General features: G+C 39.2%; 1 protein-coding gene and 1 long non-coding RNA gene across 5 annotated transcripts in view; one reads left to right on the top strand and one right to left on the bottom strand.

The window, feature by feature from the left end:
- Window positions 1–10,633, top strand: part of MACROD2 (mono-ADP ribosylhydrolase 2) — a 2,078,532-nt gene extending 2,067,899 nt beyond the window's left edge. For both annotated transcript variants that reach the window (XM_012474868.3, XM_064377970.1), the window contains 3 exons: window positions 2,473–2,550; window positions 5,773–5,841; window positions 10,314–10,633. In XM_012474868.3, coding sequence (XP_012330291.2) covers window positions 2,473–2,550; window positions 5,773–5,841; window positions 10,314–10,357 — 191 coding nt within the window. In that variant the 3' untranslated portion in view covers window positions 10,358–10,633. The remainder of the gene's footprint in view (window positions 1–2,472; window positions 2,551–5,772; window positions 5,842–10,313) is intronic.
- Window positions 1–25,226, bottom strand: part of LOC105732712 (uncharacterized) — a 252,087-nt gene that overhangs the window by 189,313 nt on the left and 37,548 nt on the right. For all 3 annotated transcript variants that reach the window (XR_010343271.1, XR_010343273.1, XR_010343275.1), the window contains exon 2: window positions 20,078–20,143. This is a non-coding gene — a long non-coding RNA (uncharacterized LOC105732712). The remainder of the gene's footprint in view (window positions 1–20,077; window positions 20,144–25,226) is intronic.

Raw genomic sequence — 25,226 nt, 5'->3', positions numbered from 1 at the left:
TGTTCTTAGTCCTCTGAAATGCCAGGTAATTTTTGTATTGAACACTGGACACTGTGTTTGAAAAACTGTAGAGATAACTTGAGGCTTTTAATCTTCCTCCAGAGAAGATTTACTTTTGCTTCCAACAGTCAGGTAGGAAAGACCAGAGCACTATAATTTAATCGGGAATTTTATTAATTAAAAGTTAGACTTCAGGTTTTGTTTTTAAAGAGCTGTTCTATTTCACATTCATCCTTACCTCTAGGATATGACCCTTCGGGGGACCCCACTGAAAACTTGAGGTACTTAGCAAGGTACCTCTCCTTGGTAGACCCCAAGTTTCAAGTTTTCTCCCTGCCCCTAGCCTCACAAAACATCTGCAGGTTCTATTCAACTTCTTGAGACAGTCTCATGTCAGCTTCATCATTTTTCATTTCCTCAGGTTTGTCCTGCATTCGTGGCACTCTGGGCCTCAAAATGCATGTGTTTAAATAATGTATTTGGTGTTTCTAGCTGTTCTTGGTAGAGGTTTAGTCTGCATCATGACAGTCCACCTTAGACAGAAATCCCTTTCTCATTGTAATATTAATTTGCATTCCTTTTGTTGTTAGCAAACTGAATTACCTCTTCATGTGTTTTATAGGCCACTTTTCTATCTTCTTTTATTAACTGACTTTTAAATCTCTTGCCCATTTTCCTATTAAGTTGGTGGTCTTCTTCATCTCCATTTTTAGAAGGCTTTATATATTAAAGATTTTAGTAGCACTTTGTCTATGATAAAAGGTGCAAGTATTTTCCCTCAATTTGTAGCTTTTTAAACATTTATTTTATTTTTTCATTAATTTCATTTCAATAATTTCATTTATTATGTTTATAAAGTCAGATATTTCATTCTTGCTCCCTATTATTTCTGTGTTCTAAGACATAATTAGCAAAGTTTTCCTGCTCCTGGGCTTCAGGGAATTCACCAATGATTTCCTCTGTAATTGTGTGTTCAAGGAGTATGTTGATGAGCAATTGAAAAATGGCACATTTCTAGAATAGGCAGTGTGAGAAAGATATTACATAGCGCTGACAAGTCCAGCTGGAAGTTCCAAGTTTTGTTTTTCCTTTTCCTCCTCATTCTCAGAAACTAGTGAAAAGCACTATGGACACAGTGACTTTCATCTTGTCCTTGAAGAATCGAGGAGACCATGAGTCCTTCTTTCCCTTGTGTTATCCTTTTCCTGAATTCTTTCAACTACTCTCTTATTATGAATGTTACTCTATCTTGGCGTCTCCCAAATACCCACAGGCTTAATTCATAATTCTCTCCTCATAATTCTCTCCTCAGTGCTAGATGCAAAACTCGTTTGATATGTCACATAAATGCTCCTGCACTTCAGACTTTAAAATGGCTTTCTGCTTCTTTTCCCACTCTGCTTGTTTTATATGTCGTCCATTAATGACCTCTCTGCCATTCATCTACCTAAGCTCAGAGCCCAGTCACCTTCGAATCATATTTCTTAATTGTCAGCCTCAGTAAATCATTACTAAAAGTACAAATTCTACCTCTGAAGATCTCTTCCTTTGAAGAGATTATAAACCGGATCTTTCCTTTCCTTGCTTCCTTCTCACCAATAGGCACATGAAGTTTAACATACTCTGGGCACAGTAAGTGATCAAGTAATGAAAATCAATTTAATCCTCTCTTTAAAAATGTACAGGAATCATAAAACCTTTAAAAGTATGGGTTTTCTAGCACTTTATATATGTATTTGTATTTACAAATGTCCTTGCTCTTCAATTTGTAAAAATGTAAGAGAGATTAACTAAGAAGCAAGAAATGGTTGTCCTTTTGAATACCTGGAAATGTTTTTACAATATGAAACACAATTCTTTTACTTTGAAGCATCTTATTAAAGCACCTTGTGAAGCTGTGCAAATAGAGTCCAGCCACAAAGGAAATCTACAAACAACTAAATTCTCAGCAATCCAAAATGGCAGCATTAGAGGTCTCCTAAGGAAACAACTAAACCATTCGTTTGTTTAAGAAACAAACAACAACAACAAAAAAAAAAACAAAAAACCTCTCACTACCAGGAGAATGAATCTTTCAGTTTTCAGGCATGCCTAAGGCAAAATGCAATTTCACTTTTTCCTCCTCTAAGGTTAAGCTACATAAACTCTCTCTCACACCCACCCATGCATACAGATACAATTCCCTGAATTTAAACTGTAGGTTGTTCTGAGGAAATCAACGTTTCCTGCTGTCATGCTACCAGATTTCTAATTTGAGAAATCATATATGTAAATATGTGATCTTCTTACAAATTAAAGAGCACTTCAAGCAATTCAACCCACTGTTTCCTCTTTTAACCTTTTCTGCAAAAGAAGTTGAATCCCAGGAGTATTTTCGAATTTAAAAGGGCAATGGAGGGTAACAGAAATGATTGGCCCTCAGGCTGTTATAATTCTCTATTAATCAGGGACTGTGGTCTTTTTCTCTTTCAGCTCTAGGCAAGGACTCACCTAGACTGCCTGGGAAAAGTGAAGGCTCCAGTGACCTAGAAAATACTCCAGGTCCTGATGGTAAGGTTCTGAGCTATTGGAGCCCATGAAGACTACAAATCTGGCACATTTTCTATGTGTAATCTAGGATTAAAGGAGCTATCTGTTCTATAAAGCAACATATTTGGTTAGAACATAGTAAATTTCAAAAACCATTTTCTACTAGAAACTAATAAAAATGGCAGCCTCTCTCAAAAATAAAAATAAACAAATTAAAAACCTGTTTCTAGCTATTTTAAAACAGCATATGTCTTGGTTTAATCTTATCTTACAATTCTGAGGCTGCAATAGATAATTTCAAGACTAAACTGAACTGAAATCGACCTAGTGAACTTTATGGAAGCATCACTTACTTCTGTAAAAGGTACTTAGCCTACTGTTATCCTGCTCCATTGGGTTTGGGCTAAGGCACTTAGCCTACTGTTATCCTGCTCCTACATTGGGTTTGGGCTAAGATTGTTCTTATAACTTCATCATTTCACTCCACTAGATCACCTTCGATGCCTTGGTTAAAAACATAGTGAGCCTTTAAAAGCACCTTAAAAATAAATTTTCAAAAAAGCTTTTAAAGCTTAATCTAATTTTGTCAGCATCTAAAGAGTCTGAACCTCAGGAATATTAATAACCCCTTTCCCCTGCACAACGATGCTAAGGGCCCTTTGAAATACCATTACTTACATTAGAGAAACAACTATTTGAGCATAACTGATGTAATAAGTATCTTGCCATTTGGGTTATTTTAGCCAAAGGAAAAGAAAAAACAAATTACTTTGAGTTGATAATGACCTCAGAAAAAATTTAGCCAATGGTGGATGGTATTTGTAGTTTTAAATAGAATTTCCTATACCAGGCATTCCCTGCTCCCACCAGCTTATCATCACCTGAATTGCCTCCCTTAATTATAAGCCTATCGGCTTATAGTTCCTAAATTGACTTTTTACTCATGGGCCTGCACTACCCATGAGAATAATGTTTTTAAGCCCCAGACCCATCCATTAGGAGCCACCACATGTTATTTATGAGCAGCTGAACTAAATGTGCTTCAGCTGGGTTGTGATGCTGTAGACGTGGTTCTTAACAAATCATGTTTCGAGGAGTATCAGGCCCATGAATAAAAGGGAAGTAAATGTGGAAAATACTGCGTTTTAATCCTCACTTGGAGATTTGCCATACACAGTAGAGGATTGCAGCCTCTCCGAAGTCTTAGAGGTAAAGAAACTTGTTTGGAGTTGCTTTTCTCAAACTTATTTGATGATGGGATGCTTTTTATACTACCATTTATTAGTAGGTTTTAGAACTGGCATCCCTTGGTTGGAAGAAGAAACAGAAAAGGAATGCTCTTCTGCATTTCATCCTGCACACTTCCACACTGAGAAGGGTGAACTTACAATAACTTTGCAGACCAGGCTGACAGTGGATGAAGGCTTATACTTACATAGGGTTGCTGCATCTGGCCAATTTATTTATGGGGTTTAAAATGAGTTCACACATCATTAGAAACTCAGGACAGTTTGCAGGTGAGAACAAGGAGACCTGCTTTTAAACCTTTCCTTATTGGGAGAGAGTTTGGTGGACGCCGTATAATGTCATTCTCTCTTTCAAGCCTCTTTGAAGTGTGAAAATCAGCATCTGCCACTATTTAAAAAAGAGATTTAGGCTATTGGTTTTGTGCCAATAAATGAAAACCACCCAGATGAGGAGAAACAGTGGTTACTTATTCAAAGGTAACTATAACAAGGGTGGCCATTATCACTTGTGTTTGGCAGGCTCAAAGGTAAGCAGGAGATGGGAAACCTCCCTTTACAGGTTAAAAAGGGTTTGTTATGTTGAATGAGCTTCAAGCATCCTTTGATTGGAGACTGTTGGCATAGAGAAGCTGGACATCGCTAAATGGAAGTGGGCCACTTTAAGTGACTGTATTAGGGAATACATTTGGCTTTCCCTGGTTGGTCCCAAGTTGGAAGCAGGGGCAAAAAATGGGCACACTGACAGTCACTGACCAAGTCCTTACTATTCTGAGTCAACTGCTGCACAGCCTGTGTTTTGGTTGCCTAGGCTAACTTCTACAGAGGTTTTAAGTCAGAATTCTGTCATTATATATGATCTGGCCATTGTCTATTTGTATATTCAGTCTCTCGGCTTATAATGTGGGCTTTGATGCTTGAAAAAAAAAATCAATCTAATTAAACCTGCTGACCCTTGGAAATTTGTTGAGGGAATGCTATGGTTGCTCTGGGCTACTTCTGGAGAATGGCAGTAATTATGCATTCTATTTTTATGCAAATGCTCACATAGAATACACTGAGTCAAGTAAAAGCACATGTTTCATCATGACTATGGGATCTGGCTAGATGGTCTGCTTTTTTATTTCACAGCTGCCCACTGCCACTGCAGCCATCGGCAAGTCTACAAGGTCTGTTTTGAATTCTGAAATTGAAAGTATGGCAGACCAAACAGGCCTGACATTGACATTTTGGAGTGAGCTGCTTACCTCTCTGCATGTCAGTGATCTGCTTTGCTTTGCCTTCTCTCTTTATTTTCTTAGATATTAAAGCCTTTGAATTTACCCAAGAATTACAATATGTACATCCAAACTCTCATTCCAAAAATCTGGTCTGAAGGGACAACTCAGCTTCTACAGTTGAGTGAAGAGCAATCCTGCCCTCCTCCACTGTGTTAGGCCATTTTTGTGTTGCTATAAAGGAATATCCAAGACTGGATAATTTAAAAATAAAAGAGGTTTAATTGTGTCATGGTTCTGCAGGCTTTACAGGAAGCATGGTACCAGCATCTGCTTCTGGTGAGGACCTCAGGAAGCTTACAATCATGATGGGAGGGGAAGGGGAAGCATGCATCTCACATGGCCAGAACAGAAGTAAGAGAGAGGTGACATGTCACACACTTTTAAACAACCAGATCTCATGTGAAATGACTCATCACTAAGGAGATGGCACTGAACCATTCATGAGGGATACATCCCTGTAATCCGATCACCTTTCCCCAGGTCCCATCTCCAACATTGGGGATTACATTTCAATATGACATTTGGAGGGGACATCTGAGGTATATCCTCTACCTCCGCCAGTAAAAATCTACAAGAATTGTCCCAAAATCTTGAATGAGTGACAACAAATGGAAAAGGGGCATCAAATAGGAAATCAGTAAATTATCCACACAGGCCATTTTAATGTGTCTCAGAGATTTAGGTTTAATGAATATTTAACTTTTTTTTTTTGGTGATAGTTGAAATGAATACTCAGGTTGACAATGTAAAAGACGCAACAGAGAGTCAACAAGAAGATCAACTAATAGGTAAGATGCCCCCTGTGGTGAGATTTTCAATGGATCAACCAGACCTAAGAACTATGTGCAAATGACATATTGGATTTCCCTTGGTTTTGCCAAGTTACCACAGCATGGCTTGAGATAAACTTTGAAAATCTTTAAACCAAATAACACAGTATAAAGAGAAAGGATTACCCCTAGAAGCTTTCAATTTTGAAGGAGGAAAGATGACTTACAGCATATTCAAATTATGCATACCCTGGTTTTCTATGCTTTGACAAGAAAAAAAATGTTTCCATTCATCTCATCCCCTGGCCTCCTGGAGTGATCAAATTAGTTCAGAAACTCCAAGCTCATTCTGAAGCATTGCTTTTCTAGAAGCTACCTGCTGAGTTCCTTGGTGTATCTGTCTTTAAACATAACATTCAGTCTTTGCCCTGGAGTGTGTATAAAGGAATATGAGCATGTTTAGACAGAAATAAGCCCACTGTAGGTCCTGTTTTTTCACACCACTACCTGTGGACCTCTGCATCTGCATAAAGGTTACGTTGAATGAGCTTCAGGAAACTCCCAGGAAAATAAAAAGCCTGGTCCAGACCATGTTTAGGAGTTTTTCCAGACCAACATTCTAAATCTTTCAGTAGAGACTAAAGTATATTTAGAATGATGAGTGTGACTGAGTCCAAAGCCAGACTGCTTGCTTCATGGCAGCCAATATATCAAGAGACAAGGCGCTGAGGCAAGGAAAGTGACTTTATTCCAAGAGCCAGCAAACCAAGAAGATGGCAGACTAGTATTCTAAAGAATCATCTTAAGTTCATAGAATTTTAGTCTCCATTTATCTTAGAGGAAAGGGGAGAGGGAGATGGTTGAAGTCAAGAGGTGACCGATGACAGACATCTGGGCTGCAGCAAGGGTCCAAGGGGGAGCTGTGAAACTTCTTTGCCATTGGTCAGGTCACAATGCTCCTTTAAATCTTTAACATAATGTTGTTACTTGTGTGCATACTCTCCTTATCTCTTTGGTGGTTAGTTTTGGGAAGGGACTATTGTCATCTTTGCTTTAAACTATAAACTAAATTCCTTCCATAGTTAGCTCGCCCTACATGAAGAGATAAGCAAAAGCAAAGATATCACTGGACGGGGGCAGAGGGGATCAAAATGTAGCTGGTCATGCTAAGCCTCCTTTACACTACTACATGAGTGGTCTATAATCATTTTACATACACTGAGGGCTGATGAGAAGAATTAGAAGGAAATTGTGCTTGCTGTTATAACTGTTCCAACTCCTGGTTTAAAATATTTAGTGGGAAAAAAAACTATGGAATAAATGAATCATGGGTCGTCGAATGTAAGGCACAAATGATGTGTTGATACCCTTGCTCCCACACCTCCTTGCACTCCCTGCATGTTCTTGATGGTTCTCTACACTCTCGGAGGAGGCTTGGCTGCACCAGCATCACGGAAGAATAAAGCCTGGGAATGTGTGAAAGAATACATATCTTATTCCTGTGTGGTCTTGAACATCATTTAAAACTAAATGTAATGGTATCTGTGTAATGCATGTACAGCATAAGACTGCTAAAACGTGTAAGCTCATACAAACATGTTCTTATAAACATTTCTCCTTTTTTTTTTTTTTACTTTCTTTATGTATTTAAAATGCCTTGCTAAGCTACAGAAATGATATGGTTGAGAAGTTTCCATTAAAAAGTAATGAAGTGAGACTAAACCTGAACAATTTAAATGCGAGCTCCTCAGAGTTTCCTTTCCTTTTAACCTTTTGCTGCCAATAAACTATAGACTTCGTTTAGAATTTTTTCTTACAGGCATTATTACCTTCTGTGTGACCAGTATCCAGACAAAGTGCCAAGATTAATCTGTTTTTCTTGGTTGTTATCAAAATGATATTTTTCTTGAAACTAAAAATGAATCTATATGTTGACCCAAATTAATCAGATGTCAAAACTTTTTTTTTTTTTTTTGAGACAGAGTCTCACTCTGTTACCCAGGCCACAGTGTAGTGGCACAATCTTGGCTCACTGCAACCTCCACCTCCCTGGTTCAAGAGATTCTCCTGCCTCAGCCTTCTGAGTAGCTGGGATTACAGGCACATGCCACCATGCCTGGCTCATTTTTTATATTTTTAGTAGAGATGAGGTTTTGCCATGTTGGCCAGGCTGGTCTCAAATTCCTGATCTCTAGTGATCTACCTGCCTCAGCCTCCCAAGGTGCTGGGATTATAGGCCAGGTATCAAAACTTAAAGTGCAAAATTAGTTTAAGGAAACTAAATTCCAGGAAGGAGAAATGACTTGCACAAGGTCACCTGGCTAATAAAGGAAAGCTTAAATACTTCAAATTCAAAATTCTCCTCCCTAAACAACAGCGAGTTTCTGGACACAGTTGTCACAGAGGCAGAAGGAATGATTTGCGCAATGTCACTGACTCCCACGGCAATGTTTACACAGAAGGGTTTGTTAAGATGATCTTGTCATTTGACAGAAAGAAGGAACCTTTGCTCCATGAATCATACCTTCAAGGAAATTAAAGAAATACAGTGAAATAGAATTAGAGAGTTCAAAGACATGATGCAAGAATGTTTCGCATTGTATAATTTGTGATTGTAAAAAATCAGGGATACCATAAGGATACAACAGGGGGAGGGTTAAAGGAATCAATGGAACACTTTCCAAATGTAAGTATTTTCCAGTGAGTATTTGAGGGCAGTAAAGATGGTTATGGAATCTGAACCTTTGGTTCTAGAGAAACATGGAAGACTGAGTGTGGCTTCTAGATTGAGCTTTAAGAGTTCAACCAGACACTTTGGAAGAAGCCCAGGTTATCCTATAGAATGAAGGAAGTCACATGGAGAAAAGTCCTAGAAAATGAGAGGCCCTTTCAGATGTTCTGGCCCCAGCAGGTATCACCTCAAGCAGATGAACTGCCCCCCTGAGTCCAGGCCAGATAGTAAAATCATGAGAATTAATGAATCACTCATGTTATAAGCTACTAAATTTTGGGCTTCAGATTGTTGATACAGAGTTAGGCTTTATGACCACAGTCTTGGATTTTAATGCCCATCTTGGACCTTGAACCACTCAAGGTAAGGAGTTGGAACTGATGCCTCCGCATAAATAAATCTGGGACTTCCAGCTCAAGAAAGTAACAGAAAGACTTGGATCTGCACCAGGTATTCATGGGGAAAGAAAAGGGCTCCCATGATAGATAGAAACCACATTATTCAAACACTGTGAGTTTGAAACACAAATTTATGTGATCCAAAGTCATGCAGTAACAAACAAATTGAAAAATGAACTGAATAATTGATTACAGACCAGGTGATCCTTGGTGTACGTGGCAAATGGAAATATGAAACTATCGCATGGAATTTCTGCAAACGAAAAACAAATTCTAAAGTCGAATTAACAGTTTGAAGACTTACAGAACACACAAGGAAATGATCCATTTTGAGTGTGAGTCAGTAGGTAAAGCTACAGGACAATGAACACTATAAGAATGTAAGAGAGTAGGAAATTTTGAAGATTTTATAAAATAACTACATTTGAATGATGAAACAGATAAAAGCAGATGTAAAACAATTAGAAAAGAGCAACACTAAAATATTAACAACAATTGAAAAAACAAATTGAAATGCGGTAATATAAAAGACACATGGAGAGACACGAAGGACGGAAACAGAATAACCAAGACATGTATGATTCCATTTGTAGGGAGTTCTAGGGCAGAAAACAACTAATTTATGGAAATTAGACCTGATGTCTATCAGGTCATTTACTCGTTCCAGCAGAAGTGGAGTAGTAGGGAAGGGAACTTTCTGGGGTGATGAGATAATGTATATCTTGATGATGGTGTGGGTTTAATGTATGCATTTTTCAAAACAGATTGAAATGTATGCTTAAATATGCATGTTTTCCTGTAGGCGGATTATACTTCAATTTTAAAAATCCAAAAAAATAAATAAATAAAAAGAGTATAGGCTCTTCCAGGGCACAATGTCTTCTTAGCATTCTCTCATGGATAGTGAACAAGGCAGATAATTTAATAAGTACAGTCTCAAGTGGTGGCGTAGCCATCAATTACTTTTGCAAAGCAGCATTATGAAAATTGTTATTATTTATATGCAGATCCCTGGAAACTAGAGTGTGTGCATGGGCCTGCAAAGGGAAGCCACATCAACTCAGGGTTACAGTTTTCAAAGAATACTTTGAAGAATTGAGTTAGTCGTCCCCATCAGCCAAAGCTCATTGTCAATGTGGCATACATTTATTAGCAGTGATTTATATGCTCTTTAAAGATACCATGTGCCAGCAATTACAGCTCAGCTATCCAAAGCTCTTTGATAGTCAAATAAGATATTCCTGGGCCCATGTGAGAGGTGAGAGACATTTAAATGACTGTATTAAAAAGGTATTCCTTGCTAAGCCTGTGAAGATGTCTTATCTTTAATCTAACAAATGGCTTCTCTTTGTCTTCTGCAGGGGCACAAGATGAAACCAAGGAACAAAGAAATGGAACTAAATGACAATCCTCAGCATCTCAAGGCCTCTCCTGGCTCTGGGGGAGTTCGGGAAGATAGCAGCACATGCTGTGGAGGAGGGTGGGGGTGGGGGGAAGGCAAGTCCCACGGAAGGACGGGGAATCCTTTGCTCTAATTTCTCCAGCTGCATTATGTTTCGTTTATCTGCAGAAAAAGAAAGAAAAAAAAAAAAGAAAAAAGTTTCCTTTAATTTGGTGGAGGGACCCATGTTAACGCATCTTTCAGGCATTATCCTTGTAATTTCTGTCTTTTCTCTTACAACTTGGCCCCAGGGTCACAGTGGCTTGGTTGAACACACGTGTATCCTGGCCTCTGTCTGCTTTCTTGGTTATTTCACAAAGCTGGTCACACAGTGGTTTCTTCAAAGGAAGGGGAGGAAGACAGTTGTTTGAAAAGCTGCAGGGTAAATTTTAGGAATCAATGAGCCCAGCAGCAATATAATCCCCAGACAAAGGAGGTAGGATAGAAAATGGGCAAAAGCCTCGGAAACCACTTGGAAAAGGTCCGGACAATGAGGTGAAAATATTTTCTTCAGGGATTCCCAAGGCACAGTTTGTTCCATGTGGTTAATGAGAAATATGGAAGCTATATTTTCTCCAGAGCAGAGTGCAGAGGCATAACCAGAAGGGTAGGCCCTGGCAGCCATCTGGGTCTCTTCCTTCCTAACCAGAGTGGCAGGTGCATCCTTCTTTGACGCTGACTTTCGGCAGAGCTTATTTGGTTCATGAGGTCTTCACATGGAGACCACCAGTGAGAGGTGACTCTTTGCTGCACAACTGAAAGGACGGCCTTTGCTAGGTGTTGCAGTTGAGAGCTAAGACAAGGGCACTGCAGTTAGGACCGAAACATAAGCCTATGAATATCAGAAGCTCCTCTTGAAATCTCTAGATGTTTTCTGTAAAAGAACATCCTGTCTTCACCCAAGGCTTGACAGCCCACAAACTAGAGGCTCATTTGAAATTAGAGGAAATTAGAGTTTTTGTTTGCAGTTGTCTTCCTGGTCTGTGTTTAAATGGTGTCACTTGTTTATGCCAAGTTCAAGGCTGATTTGATGGTTGGTCCCCTCACCCAGAAGACTCTGAAGGTGAGGATCCAGCCCTGAAGGGGAGCAGCAATACTAAAATCGCAAGATGCCAGTGATAAAGTGGGTACGAGGGATGGCGACTCTGAGGATGCCAGGCGTCGTCAGCGATCTCTATCCCAGAGCCAGCATAAGGCCAGATGCCTGCTTCCCACAGCCTCCCTGGGTTCCAAAGTCATGTCATTGTTGTTGGAAATATAACATTTGTTGCATATCTTCTTAAATCCATCTTCCTAATAAGGGCTTTAGAATTAAAACTTATTTATATTGTTTTTCCTAATAGAAGGAGAAAAATAATGGATTGAGTATTATGTCTAAAATAAGAGGATGTTCTGCTTTCTAAATATCCCATCAAATTCTTCAGTTTTGTACTTTTTTTTTTTGATGGAAATTTATCTTCTTATTTTCCTATGACTTTGGTTTTAGCCTTTCTGAATTTGTTACCCCTTCTGCATGGCTTATTTAATATACTGGAATAGTTAACAAGTTATACTTAGGCATAGGCAATATATTCTATTCTAACACTTTTTTTTAAATAACATTAAGACATCAGCAGCAATGACATGTATGTGACCTCATAATGTGGGATCATGGGCTTCTCTTGTTGTTATTCCAGTTTGATATGGAAGCACCTATATCCTCTATTGCCATTAGATGTTGCTTTTTAGAAAAGCAAGGAAAGGCTAATTTTAAGGAATCCAAGAAATGATGTCATCCAAATATTGACAGTTTCTATATTTCATGCCATCTTTATAACTCAATTGAAAGTTGCCATCATTCTTGGGAAGTGTTTGACAAGTGCAATCTGCTAGAAGCTCGTTTTCTTGTGACTCCCAAATGTTAGTGCTACTCAGCCTCAGTAATAAGTTACAATTAAAAAAAAAAAAAAACACGAGGAAAACAGAGGGACAGAGATTTTCAAATGAACAATGATGGAAGAGACCTAATGTCCTTGCTAAAAACAGCCAGGATGGGAATCATCCAGCCCTGGCATTCTCCTGATCATCAATGACAGTCATTTATTTTAAATGTGGGTAGGGTAGAAGTGGAAAGAGGGAATTCTCTGCCTAAAAATTCTAGAATAATATAAGTAATCTTTGTACCCAGGAAACTAAGAGAATGAGGAAAAAATATCTTCAGCCACACTCCTAAATTGGTTTAATCTTCAGTCTATAATTAGATTGTGTTTTCATTTCTGCTTCGACATGTTTTTGGTTGCTATTTGACTATACAGTTTTATGCTTTTAAAAAATGATAAAGTTAATTTCCAATTCAATGGTGAAATATTAACAATCTAACTATAGCCAGATCAAAGACACCTGAACACAGAAAACCTTCATTTGCTGGTGCTGCCATTGCACAGGTTGTACAATGGAATTGATCTGAAAAGCTGACTGACTTTCCTGCACATAAATTCTGGATGTCAATTTCCAACCAAACTCCAATCCAGCTATGTGGCATGAAGGGTTACAGGAGGGAGGGAGGAAAACAGCCCTGTATTAGTCATGTTTGCATACAGAGGATCAAAGTAGGCCTTCGACATAATAGTTCTAATTAAAACGGTCCTCGCTGTAGGAGAGACAAAGGGGCTTTTCCTCTAGCTGGTAACTATTCAGATGATGGACAAGTCTTCTTTCATAAAAGCTTACAAAGAAGGCATCCGAATCACTGTCTGTGATACTGGGTCACATATTAATCACCGCAGCTAATTGTAAATCTTTCTATGAAACACTGAAAAGCCTCTTTGTGAATTAATACAGTTCTGCTTGATGCACTTGATTTGAAAAGACATTTCTCTGTATGTGGTGCATGTCAGCTTTGCTTTGAAAAATAACAAAGTTAGCAGAATATGTTCAATATATTTTCTTGGGGAATAGGGTTTTTATCACATGATTCATTAAGGATTTGCCTTACCCTGACATTTGTGATATAAAGGAAAAACAGAAAAAAAGTAATTTTCTTGATCAAGATATGTTTTTACTTAATGCAAATAAATGTAGTCTGTTGCTTGCAAGGAAAAAACTGGCTTCTGATATCTGGTATAAACTGCTAAATAGGATAATACGTGCCTCTTTTGTTAAACCAGCATTGAAACGCTGGACTGCTTCTAAATCTGTTTGTTTCTTTTCATCCGTGCCATACACTAAAAAACAACTGTTGCCTTCATACTATATTTGTTAGAGCAGAATACAAATAAAATTTGTGTGAGAGGATAATGTGAAATTATCTGTGTTTTGTGAAATTTGTTCTTTAGCCACAAGCAATGACTAAAAATACTCACTTAATACTATTTGATTGCAAATACATATATTTAAAATTATTCCTGTAAGTCAACTTTAACTTACTGATAGTTTTCCCTTACTAAGACTGGTCAGCGTGTTGGCCATGTTTTTCAAATTTCAAACTATAGAGTAGTTTTGTAAAGATACAAATCCCAGTGTCTAAGTTTTCTCTGAATACCAGATAATGACTTACCCTAGCATCAGCCTCTAAGATACAAGATACAAGTTGTTGAGATAAAGCCAATGGTCCTGTGAACACTGGCCTGCCTTTCAGAGCCCGTCCCCATTGCTGGAATTTTTCGTGAGCACCTTTTATGAGCCAGTCACTGTGCTGACTATACACCCATGGCAGCAATGATTCTCAGTCTACTGCCGATGGAATTGACAGGATTAAGGAATTGTTAAGAGCTTAGCAATGGGCCGCCAAAAAATCATTACAGGAAAAACCCAGTGTTCTTTTGAGAATGGAATATGCATTCCACCAAATTTAGTTCCCTTCATCTCCTACAGAAGTGGTATCAGGGTTATTATTTGAGGAGGCAATAAAGAAAGCCACCCCCTTTATCAAACAAAGACAAAGACTTAATAGTTTAAAGATAATAAGGTTTTTCAAACTGCTATACCAGAGGAGCATTTTTCCTGTAATAAAAAAGGTTGGATGAGACAAAAATTATAGATAGGACAGTTTTATGCTTCAGTGGGCAACCTCAACACCAATGCTTCACAATAGCAGTTAAGATAATGTGACGTGGCTGAGCATGGTGGCTCCCGCCTGTAATCCCAGCACTTTAGGAGGCCGAGGTTGGTGGATCACCTGAGGTCAGGAGTTTGAGACCAGCCTCGTCAACATAGTGGGACCCTGTCTCCACTAAAAATATAAAAATTAGCCAGGCGTGGTGGAGAGCACCTGTAATCCCAGCTACTCGGGAGGTTGAGGCAGGAGAATTGCTTGAACCCAGGAGGTGGAGGTTGCAGTGAGCCAAGATTGTACACCTGCACTCCAGCCTGGATGACAGAGCGAGACTCTGTCTCAAAAATAAAGAAAAAGATAATGTGACATGATTCTAGCCTTGCTAGATGCAGTTTTTCTTCTCCGGCAAATTTTCGTATCTCTGCCTGGCCCTCTTGTGTTTCTTCCCCAACATTTCTGCCCCTGTGCCTTGCATTGACCAAAGGTGCCAACAAAGATTGCTTAACTCTACTGGTGGTTCTCAGGGATGAAAGGGATAATGATACCAATTTACGTCGTTCTTGCCAAGACTGGCCCAGCTGTGGGATTTTGAGAACTAAATTTCTTCCATTTCTTGGTTTAGAAGATGTAAATACTGATACATACTTCAACTCTCTTATAAATGTAAACATGAATAAAATGCCAATCATTTGCAAAAGCACTTAGTAAATTATGAACATCAGATTATGCTATTTGGTACTGTTGGCAAATGGCCTTTTCTTTAGCGGAGGATGCTTCACCAAAAGAAGAAATGATTCTTAAATTTAGTAATTGTGAAATTTTATTCTACTGAAGTTGATTTAAACTTTGCCCTCAAGTTAAGGACCCATGAGGTGAAGAGAAATTGCTTTGCTATCATTTAGAGAAGTGGGTGGGAAATTTGAGGTCTTAAAACACATACACACTGACAAAAATACGGATGGCGTGAATTTTTTAAACTCATCTTTTCTCTGATAATAACTAGTGAATCTGTAAAGAAAAAAGGCAGTACACTTCTCTCTACTTCTTAGTTCACATGTATAGAAGGACGTACATTTGCAAGGAGAGAACTATACCAATAGGCACTTCCCTTCCCCAGGGGAGGATTATACTTGCTTGTCCTACTGAAATGGGACATGGCTGTGACACTTCCTTTGTTTAATACGTGGGCAGAAATGACATGCGTCACATCAGGTAGAAGCATGAAGACTCTTGCTCTATTCTTTCCCCTATGGTAATAACCAGCAACATCCCAGACAGGCTGACCTGTCACCACAGATCCAGGAGTGAAGACGTGGAGTTTCAGGCAATTCCAGTGAGAAAGTGGCATGACTGAGAAATTAAACTGTTTTGAGATCAGGGGCTCATTTGTTACGCTGTGGTAACCTGTCCTGTACTAACTGATACACAGACCATCAAAATATTTAGGTAAAAAGGGTAAGAATCTAAATGATACTCTTTTCCAACCTCTTCCCTGGTGACTCTCAATTTGGTTTATGATGCTGCCACCATATTGGCCTTCTGTCCACTGCTGGAACAGGTCAAGTTCTTTCCATCCTTAAGGTTTCTGAACTTAAAAGCTCTTTCTTTCCATTTTCACGGGTCTGGTACCTTCTCGTCCCTGAGATCTCAGCTATAATGTCACTTTCTAGACATGCCTTCCCTAATGGCCCAATTTAAAATAGATCCATTTTACCTACTTGTGTTTGTCTATTTAACTCCTATTTGCTACTTCAGAACACTTACGATAATTTTGTAATTGTTTATAACTTACAGGGCAGGGATAAAAATTATATGTCACAACTCAGATGTATAAAATAATGTAGCTGCTCTCCAACCCCTCACCCCCCAAAAATTGTTTCTAAGCACCATTCAAATGATCAGAGAGGATTATGGGAAAAGATCTTAAATTTGTCAAGTAAAGGTATCTAGTCATTTCCAGCGTAAAATACTTCGAAAAAAAGATTTAGTCAGATTCAAGGTTCAAACTCCACATGAATGCTATTTCTTGTGATGTAAATTTTGTGCCCTTCTCTTAGATAAAGGCCTTTTTTCGGTGGGTGGGGGGGATGGAGTCTCACTCTGTCGCCCAGGCTGGAGTGTAGCAGCATGATCTCAGCTCACTGCAACGTCTGCCTCCAGGTTCAAGCGATTCTCCCGCCTCAGCCTCCCAAGTAGCTGAGTTCACAGGTGCCCACCACCACACCCAGCTAATTTTTATAATTTTAGTAGAGACGGGGTTTCCCCACGTTGGCCAGGCTGGTCTTGGACTCCTGACCTCAAGTAATCCACCCACCTCAGCCTCCCAAAGTGCTGGGATTACAGGTGTGAGCCACAGCACCCTGCCAAGACCTTATTTTTTAATCACTATGCAATAAAACTGGCAATAAATATTAACCAATAAATATTAAAATAGTAGTTACCATAATATTTTTAAAGTAATTCTCCAAAATTTTTTCTTAAGGAGGCTATCAAGAATGAAATGATGCATTATTTAGAAAGTAACAAAACCAAGAACACTACTATGGTCTGAATGTTGGTGACCCCCCACCCTGTCTCAAAAATCCGTATGTTGGAACCTAATGCCATTGTGATGAGGAGGGACCTTTAATAAGCGATTAAGTCTTGAGGGCTCTCCTTTCATGAATGGAATTAGTGCCCTTATAAAAGAGACAGACGGGAACCGCCTTGCCCCTGGTGCCATGTGAGGACACAGCAACAAGGTGCCATCGAGGAAGCAAAGAGCCCTCACCAGGCGGAGAACCTGTTGGCGCCTCCATTGTGGACTTCCAGCCTCCAGAACTGTGAGTAATAAATTTCCGTTGTGGCCAATTACCCCATCTAAGGTTTCTTGTTATAGTAGCCTGAACAAACTACAACAAACACTGTTAAAAATGTGAGATGAATCCAAAGCATTATTTAGAGGAAAATTCAGTTTTACATGCTCTAATTGTGCATTAGAGCATTTTTTGCACTAAAAATAAAAAAGAAAGAAGTTTTAAAAGCATTCAATATTGTCTAAACAGAAAACAAATCCAAAGAAAATGAGGATTTCATATATACACACACATATATGTACATAAAACTGAGAAACTTTAAAAATAATAAAAACTATTACAATCAAACTAAATCTGGATTCTTTGAAAATCCATCAAAATAGATAATCTGTAACTCTTATGAGTAATTTTTAAAGGACAGCAACATAGAAATTAAATTTTGAATATGACCATATTAAATTTTATGTGTAACTAACCAATAACAAGTTAAAGAAATTGGAGATTTTTTTTTAAGATAAAATTTACCAAGATCAATATAACATGAAGCAGAAACCCCACATAACATAAATTCACAGCAGAAATGAGAAAAGATATCAAAAAGCCACCCAGGTTAACCATATTTATCTATCTATCTAACCATATATCGATGGATTGTTCAGTCGATGGATTCAGCTAAGAAATACGTACCAATTGTCAAAAATGTGGAATCACAAATATTATTCTTGATTTATTTCATATTATTTTATAATTGAATCATATTGTATATAAATTATGTATACTACTTTTTCAAGTGGTTGTACCACAAGCATTTTCTTATCAATTAAGGATTTTCCCAAGTCAATTAAAAATATTTCCTTGTATGGCTGTAATTTTTATTTCCACTTCCCTATTTTATGATACTTATGTTACTTGATTTTTTTATTTTTATATTGAATGAAACGACAAATAACACTTTTGGTCACAAATTTTTGTTTACATCAAGGTATATTTCCAGAAGAGGATTTTCAGGGATCACAAACACTTGATATTTATTATTAAATTACTTTGCGAAGTCAAACCTGCTAGCAATTACATGTGAGAATTGCCATTTTGTAGACCCCTCACTGACCTTGAGGGGCCTATAAATATGAACATTAAAACATGTCAGCATGAGAAGCATTTGTCATTATTATTTAACTTGCATTTTTTGTTTACTAAGGTGGGTGAACAGCTTTCCATCTGCTATTTATATTTTCTGATTAAGGAATTAATCTGTTTGTGTTCTTTCATCATTTGTCAATTGGGATTTTAATTTTTCATTGACATTTATGAGCACTTTATATACTGAGAGTATCATCCTTTTGTCATTATTTCCTGCATATAATTTTCTACTTGTGCTTTATAATTTTGATTGTGATATTTTCTGATACGCAGACTTCTTTTTATGTTTCTACACAATCAAGTCTCTCCCTTTGTGCTGGCTTTCTTCACTTTTGGAGTTGACATTGATGTTTTTGCCTACTAATCATCCAATCCTGCTGCCTCTGGGGATGAAGCGCTTCAGCTTAGGAGAAAACTTCTTACGCAATTTCTGGAGCTGGCCTTCCACTCCTACTCTGTCCAGACAGTCACACATAGGACCCAGGCTGGACAATCACAGGACTTCATCTCCCTGTCTTCAATGATTGATTTGAGAGAACATGTGACCTAAACTGGGTCCCTTGGTGTCTTCCCCAACACTTTGATTTGGGGAGCCTTTATTCTGACTCAGGTATGTGAGCCAATCAACTACCCTTAGAATCAAGTTTGAGTTAGGTTTCTGTCTCATGTGACTGAATGGCTCTCCAATTCTCCCAAAGAACAAAAGTCTTACAATGCGCTGAGGGCTCCCTGTGATGTCATTGTGCCCTCCTCCTCCTACCTCTACAAACTCATCCTCTGCTATTCTCCCACATGGGCTTCTCTATGCCAGCCACAGTGGCTTCCTGAAATAGGCCAGGCATGTTTTTTGCCTTAAGACTTTGCACTAGCTCTTCTAGAATTATCTTCCTGTATATATGCATACACACATACGGCTACTTTGCTCATCTCCTTGGGGTCTTCTCAAAGCCTTCTCAGTGAGATCTGCCATGACCACCCTCTTTAATTCTGCAAACAACCCCCACTGACGCTCCCTTTATCAGCTCTACTTTTTTCCTTTTCCATGGCACTTATGTAATTTACTTATTTATTAAATTCATTTCAAAGAAAACCATATTGAAAATCTCTCACTGCGTGATGAGGAAAAAGTAGTCCCTATGAGGACAAGGATTATCTGTTTTGCTCACTAAAGTATCCCAAGCACCAGAACAGTCCCTGACACATAATAGGTTCCCATTAAGTGTTTACTAAATAAATGAAAGAATTCCACTGAATACTGTGCTCTGGGAAACACTTGGCAAATCCCCTTTTATAAGACTGGTAACCACCTGGCTGAGGTCTCTTTCTTTTTTCTTTGAAGAAAAATGTAGAGGAAAGATGAAATTCAACCCTGATTATTATACAAGTTAATAGGAGGCTCTGCACCCTGTCCCAGAAGAAAAATATTAATGAAGAACAATGAAAGAGCAAGCAAAGTTTGCAATGTTATTATGAGAACTCCCTTTTGGTTGAGAAATTATGCCTACTCCATATTTAATGCAAAAAAGCGGTATCTGTTCATTGATCCTTCCTCAAACTAAGCAAGGAATTGGATTGTGTTTTGATGTTACCATGGTCCATCTTTTTACCTGAGAGTTGATGATGACAACAGTTGTTGAGCTAGGGTTGGCCAGGCTACCTTGGGAAGATAATGACATCTCTATGGCTGAACAAAATGAAGGTTGACTTGCAACATACCTCTTGTCAGTCGAACAGCTTTCCTACGGCTTCCATCCTGTGGTGCTGTTACCTTCAATGTGTCTCCTTCAAGGTCACCACCGAACAAGAAGAGAGAATGGAGATTGTTATCAGCCAGACACAAGAAAGGATTGTATATCTCCACACCCACACTGGCCACAACTCAGTCAACTGGCCCCACTTGATCTCCTGGAAAATGTAGTTTGCCCAAGTACCTAGCAGGAAAACAAATGTGTTTGGTGATTTCCCACCATTGCTTTTACCTTCCCTCCTTTGAGACATAGCAGCGGGCTGTGGACCAGCCCTCAATTTTCATTTCCCAAGACCATGTGAGCCACATTGGCTTAGGGAAGGAGGACCACCTGGATATCTTAGATGATCACAGTAATCTTACATTGGGCAAAGGGCTTAACAGTGGAGTGGAAAAACCTGAATGTTGTCCTACATTGTCTTGGACAGAGTGTTGAGGATGTAGTAAGATAAGCCTTTGCCTGGCCTCTATTCCTTGTTGTCCTAGAACTGACTTTTCATTTGTTCTTAAGAACACCAAAAGAAAACCTGATCCAGGGGAGGTGTGTATGTCTAATTTTTCTAAGGCCTAAAATGTGCAGCTCTTGAACTTCAAGTCTTTCCCTGTCCAGAGATAGGGAAATGTTCCACCAGATGTTCACCTATATATATATTTTTTTTTTATAAATTCTTTGTGTTTGGGTGGATGTGTGATTCCATTTTTACACCTATATCTTTAAGGCACTTTGAATTTATTTCAGTAGTTGGTATTTAGAAGGGAATAACTTGGTTGAGTAGCTTTAAAACTAGTCCTACCACTGGCTGGGCACAGTGGCTCATGCCTGTAATTCCAGCACTTTGGGGGGCCAAGGCGACCAGATCATTTAAGACCGGCCTGGCCAATATGGTGAAACCCCAGCTCTACTAAAACACAAAAAATTAGCTGGGTGTGGTGGTGCATGCCTGTAGTCCCAGCTACTCAGGAGGCTGAGGCAGGAGAATCGCTTGAATCCAGGAGGTAGAGGTTGCAGTGAGCAGAGATCACACCACTGCACTCCAGCCTGGGTGACAGAGCAAGACTTCGCAAAAAAAAAAAAAAAAACTAGTAGTACCAGTAATGAAATAACACATCCAGACCCTTTTGCCCCAAGTTTATCTCCTTAACATATACTTATTTTACATTTATACAAGGATCTATTTTTTGTCAACATCTTCCTTTGGTTTCTCTAGTGCCATTCTGTTTTAATTACTGTAATTTTAGAATATGTGTGGATGTTTATTAAGGCAAACTCAATGCCTCCACTCTTCTTTGCTTTCAAATTTTCTTGGCTATTACTAATTGTTTAGCATCGTAGAAAAATCTTAAATTAACCTAATCACCTTTCCTTCCTGCAGTTCCCCTTTTCTAATTCTCTCTCTCTCTCAATATCCTCTGAAAAATGAATAAGCCAGTCAGTTTAGCCAGCCAATGCTTAGACATTAAAGTAGGAGGGAATCTGTTATAAATGCAGCTTCCTGAGATGTTCCAGAGAAGAATAACATTTCTTTTCATCTCTGGGCTTCTGACAAGGCTGGGCTGTGTTATGAATAATGATTTGTTTGTGAATATTCTGTTACAAAGCTTTTTCCTGACTGTCTTGGCCTCTGGTCTCATCAATCTCATCTGAGTTATTTGGTTCTGCATCGTGAGTCAGGAGGCAAAAGCTAGGTAAATACCACTGTGCCTTGAGTGATCTTCCTCTTTAAGTAATCATCCACTTTGCAAACAAGTGCTGAAGGGCTCAACAGAGCTGGTTTACAGGACTCTCAATCTGCAGGTATGGGAATACAGCCTTTGGTTACACATGGCATAGATCTGGGTCATTCTTGAAGCAAACTGAAACGAGTTCAACCTACACTCATTAGCAGCCTAGCCTTGCAAAGACTAACACACTGCAGCCTCAGAGATGCTGGGTCCTCTTTAAAGGATCCAGGCGAGCCAGGGGGTAAAAAGTACTAGGTTTTTTGTTTTTTGTGTTTTTTCAGTTTTTGGTGAACAGAAAGTATAATTATAGACAGAGAATGTATAAATAGCTAATGTGAAATAGCTTTGTTTAAATAAGTTCATACATATTTCATTTAATATTAACAAAAATGAGGTAGGTACTATGATTATCCTCACTATGTGCATGAGCAAACGGAGGCACCAAGATACGAAGTAATTTGCAACAAGTCCACACGGCCAGTAAGCAGCAGAGCTGTCACTGAACAGGAACTTTGGAGCCAAAAGATTACTATGCTAACCACTATAGTAAAGGCTCTCAAACTTGGGCCAGTATTAGAATCACCTAGAGGCCTTGATCAATCACAAATCCTGGACCCCGACCTGGAGTTTCTCATTCAGGAGGTCATGGGTAAAAAGGTGGGATTTTGCAGTTCTAACAACTTCCAGGTGATGCCACTGCTGCCGCTGCCCCAGGGACCACACTGACACCCACCGAAATGGTTGGCAGGTGTGGTCCCATGAAGGTGAAGCAGGTTGAACAGACCTGAACAATGACTAAGCCCTGCAGCTAATTCTCAGTCTTTAAAATCGGAATATCTGTATTCTCCTAGTTGCTAAAGCAACCCAAACCTTCATTGCCTGCAAGGTGCCGGCTTCCTCTTATTTCCATTAGGTTTATAGGCAGCTATCAAAATAGTAGGCAGTATTAGGACCACTGGTTGCAACATCAAAACATCTGGGTTTAAATCTCAGCCCCATAGTTTACCAGCTGATATAACCTCTCTAAGACTCTGTCGTCATACCTATAAAATAGTGATGATCATTATTTATCACTTAGGATTTTAATAAGGGTAAATTTTATACACACACACGCACATTGCTTAGCACACAGAAAAAAATGATGGATAATTATTTTTACAAGAAAGAGATATCTGATTCCCTTCCTTCTTCTCAAATTCCAGCAGAGATATTTATCTCTGAGAAGGCACTGCAGAAAGACTTGTCAGGGTCACATGGGGTACCCAAACTTTCTTTACAGCTTATAACTGTGACAAGGATAAAAGAGAAAATACACGTACTTGACAACCTGCTCCCACCCAATCCTCCTCTCTGAGGCCATCTTTCTGTGTGCAGAAGAAACAGAGGAACTGGAAAAACGGAGAGTACCCAAAGGAGATGTGCACTTAACACAAAGGGAAGCTGGGCAACTGATAAAAAGGAGAGATCACTTGAAATCATTGTACTCAGCATTTTAAATGAAATATCCTCTCCGGCAATAATTGAACTTTAGAAAAAATTCCTTCCAGCTACTATTTCTTTCATTTATTTAACAAATATATATTGAGTCCCTGTTTTGTATCAGCCACTCCCCTGGGTTCTGGAGATGTAGGGATAAACAAAACAGGCTGATTCCCTCCACACGGAGCAGGGGTGATGTGAGGATGTAGGGGAAGAGGTGGGCCAGACCAGGAGGTCAAGACCTGAAGGAAATGGGGATATAGCGGCATGGTCTTCTGAAAGAAGAGCATCTGGCAGTGGCAACCACAAGAACAAAGGCCTGGAGGCTGACTCGTGCCCACCTCCCAGAACTGCCAGGGTGAGTGAGTGGGAAGCGGTGAGGACAGAGGAGCAGAGCAGAGACCTGCCCCCATCACGGAGAGCCTTCTAGGAAGATAGGTCCCCACTCACACGATTTCAAACAGAGGAGAAAATGATCCAATTTTGAAAGTAACTCTATGTCAGTGTTGCCTGAGGGAGCTGGGCTAATACCAAATGAGGTCTCTAATCCGTGACCTGGATATAAACGTGGAAAGAGAGAAAAAGAAAACAAAGAACAGAGATGCAGGAGACCTGGGGAGACACCAAAACAGAGGTGAATCAGGTTCTGTCGGCCCTTACTCTCTTCTCCAGCCCCTACCACAGTTTTCCCAGGACCCTATAGGGTAATTTGCTAAGTATGATGGCCTTGTACCCACTACATTGGATCAGAGTCCTCAATCCTAACTGCACATTAGAATTATCTCGGGAGTTTTCCATTATATTCTGCCCAAAACCAAATAAAAAGATATTCTACAAAATAACTGTCCAGTACTCTTACAAGGTGTCAAGGTCATGAAAGACAAAGATTGAAGAACTGTCCCAGATTAAAGGAGGAGAACAAGATGTGACAACTGAATGCAATGTGAGATGATGGCCAAAAAGCATTAGTGTGGCAATTGGCAAAATCTAAGCTCGGTAGAACATGTCACTACAGGCAATCTGATTTTGTATTTTGATTAGAGAACTGTGGTTATGTAAATTATGAACACTTGGGAAAGCTGGATGAAGGATGCATAGTAATTATTTGTACTCCTTTGTATCTTTTTCGAAAGTCTAAATTATTTCACAAGAAAATGTGAAAAAAATACCACTGCTCAGGCCACACCCCAGACCCAGTATATCAAGAGATTGAGGTCTGAGGTATAGACACTTTTAAAAAGCTCTCTAGATGATTCTGAAGTGCAACCATGTTTGAAAATCATCACCTTACAGTTTTAAAGCTTTCAGGGGGCTTCTCCTGAAAGTTTTCTTCCACCCAGGGCAAAATGTCCAAGGGGCACACAAAGACCCTCTCTTCTGAGGCTGTGTCAGCTCCTCCCAGTTTGCCTCCCTAGGCCCAAAAGGAACCTCTTCTAGGTATGCTCAGATATAAGGCCAGAAGGAGGGGGAATGTAATCATGCAGTCACAAGAGATGCATCCTTTGAGACTCTAAAAGACATTCCTCTAGCAGAATCTGAGTCCTCCTCCTGGAGGAGATCTGCACTAAGCTAGGTGGCTATTGTTCCCAAGTCCCTCTCTGCCCCTTTGGAAAAAGGAGAGAGATCAGAGAGTCTGTTAAAATCACCTCCAGCCTCAGACAAGTATTTACTTCCACTGTCAGCTTCGGGATGTTTCTTTTTCCAACAATTTTATCTTATTGCTACACAGTAGGATGCTCCCTTCCCTGTAGAAATTGAGAAATGCTAACTACCGACATCTCCCAGCAAATACAGCTATAAGAAAATGGGGCTTAATCTGTTTTGATTAACAAGGAGGCAGCAAAAGGCTGACCATGCACTGGAGGATGCAGGAGGAAAAACAAAAGAGAGGTAGGAATGTGCCCAGAAAAGCAAAGG

Source organism: Aotus nancymaae, unplaced genomic scaffold (assembly GCF_030222135.1).
Source record: "Aotus nancymaae isolate 86718 unplaced genomic scaffold, 86718_ANA_hifiasm-v0.15.2.pri h1tg000001l, whole genome shotgun sequence".
Taxonomy (NCBI): domain Eukaryota; kingdom Metazoa; phylum Chordata; class Mammalia; order Primates; family Aotidae; genus Aotus; species Aotus nancymaae.
This window is presented reverse-complemented; position numbering and strand designations above follow the sequence as displayed.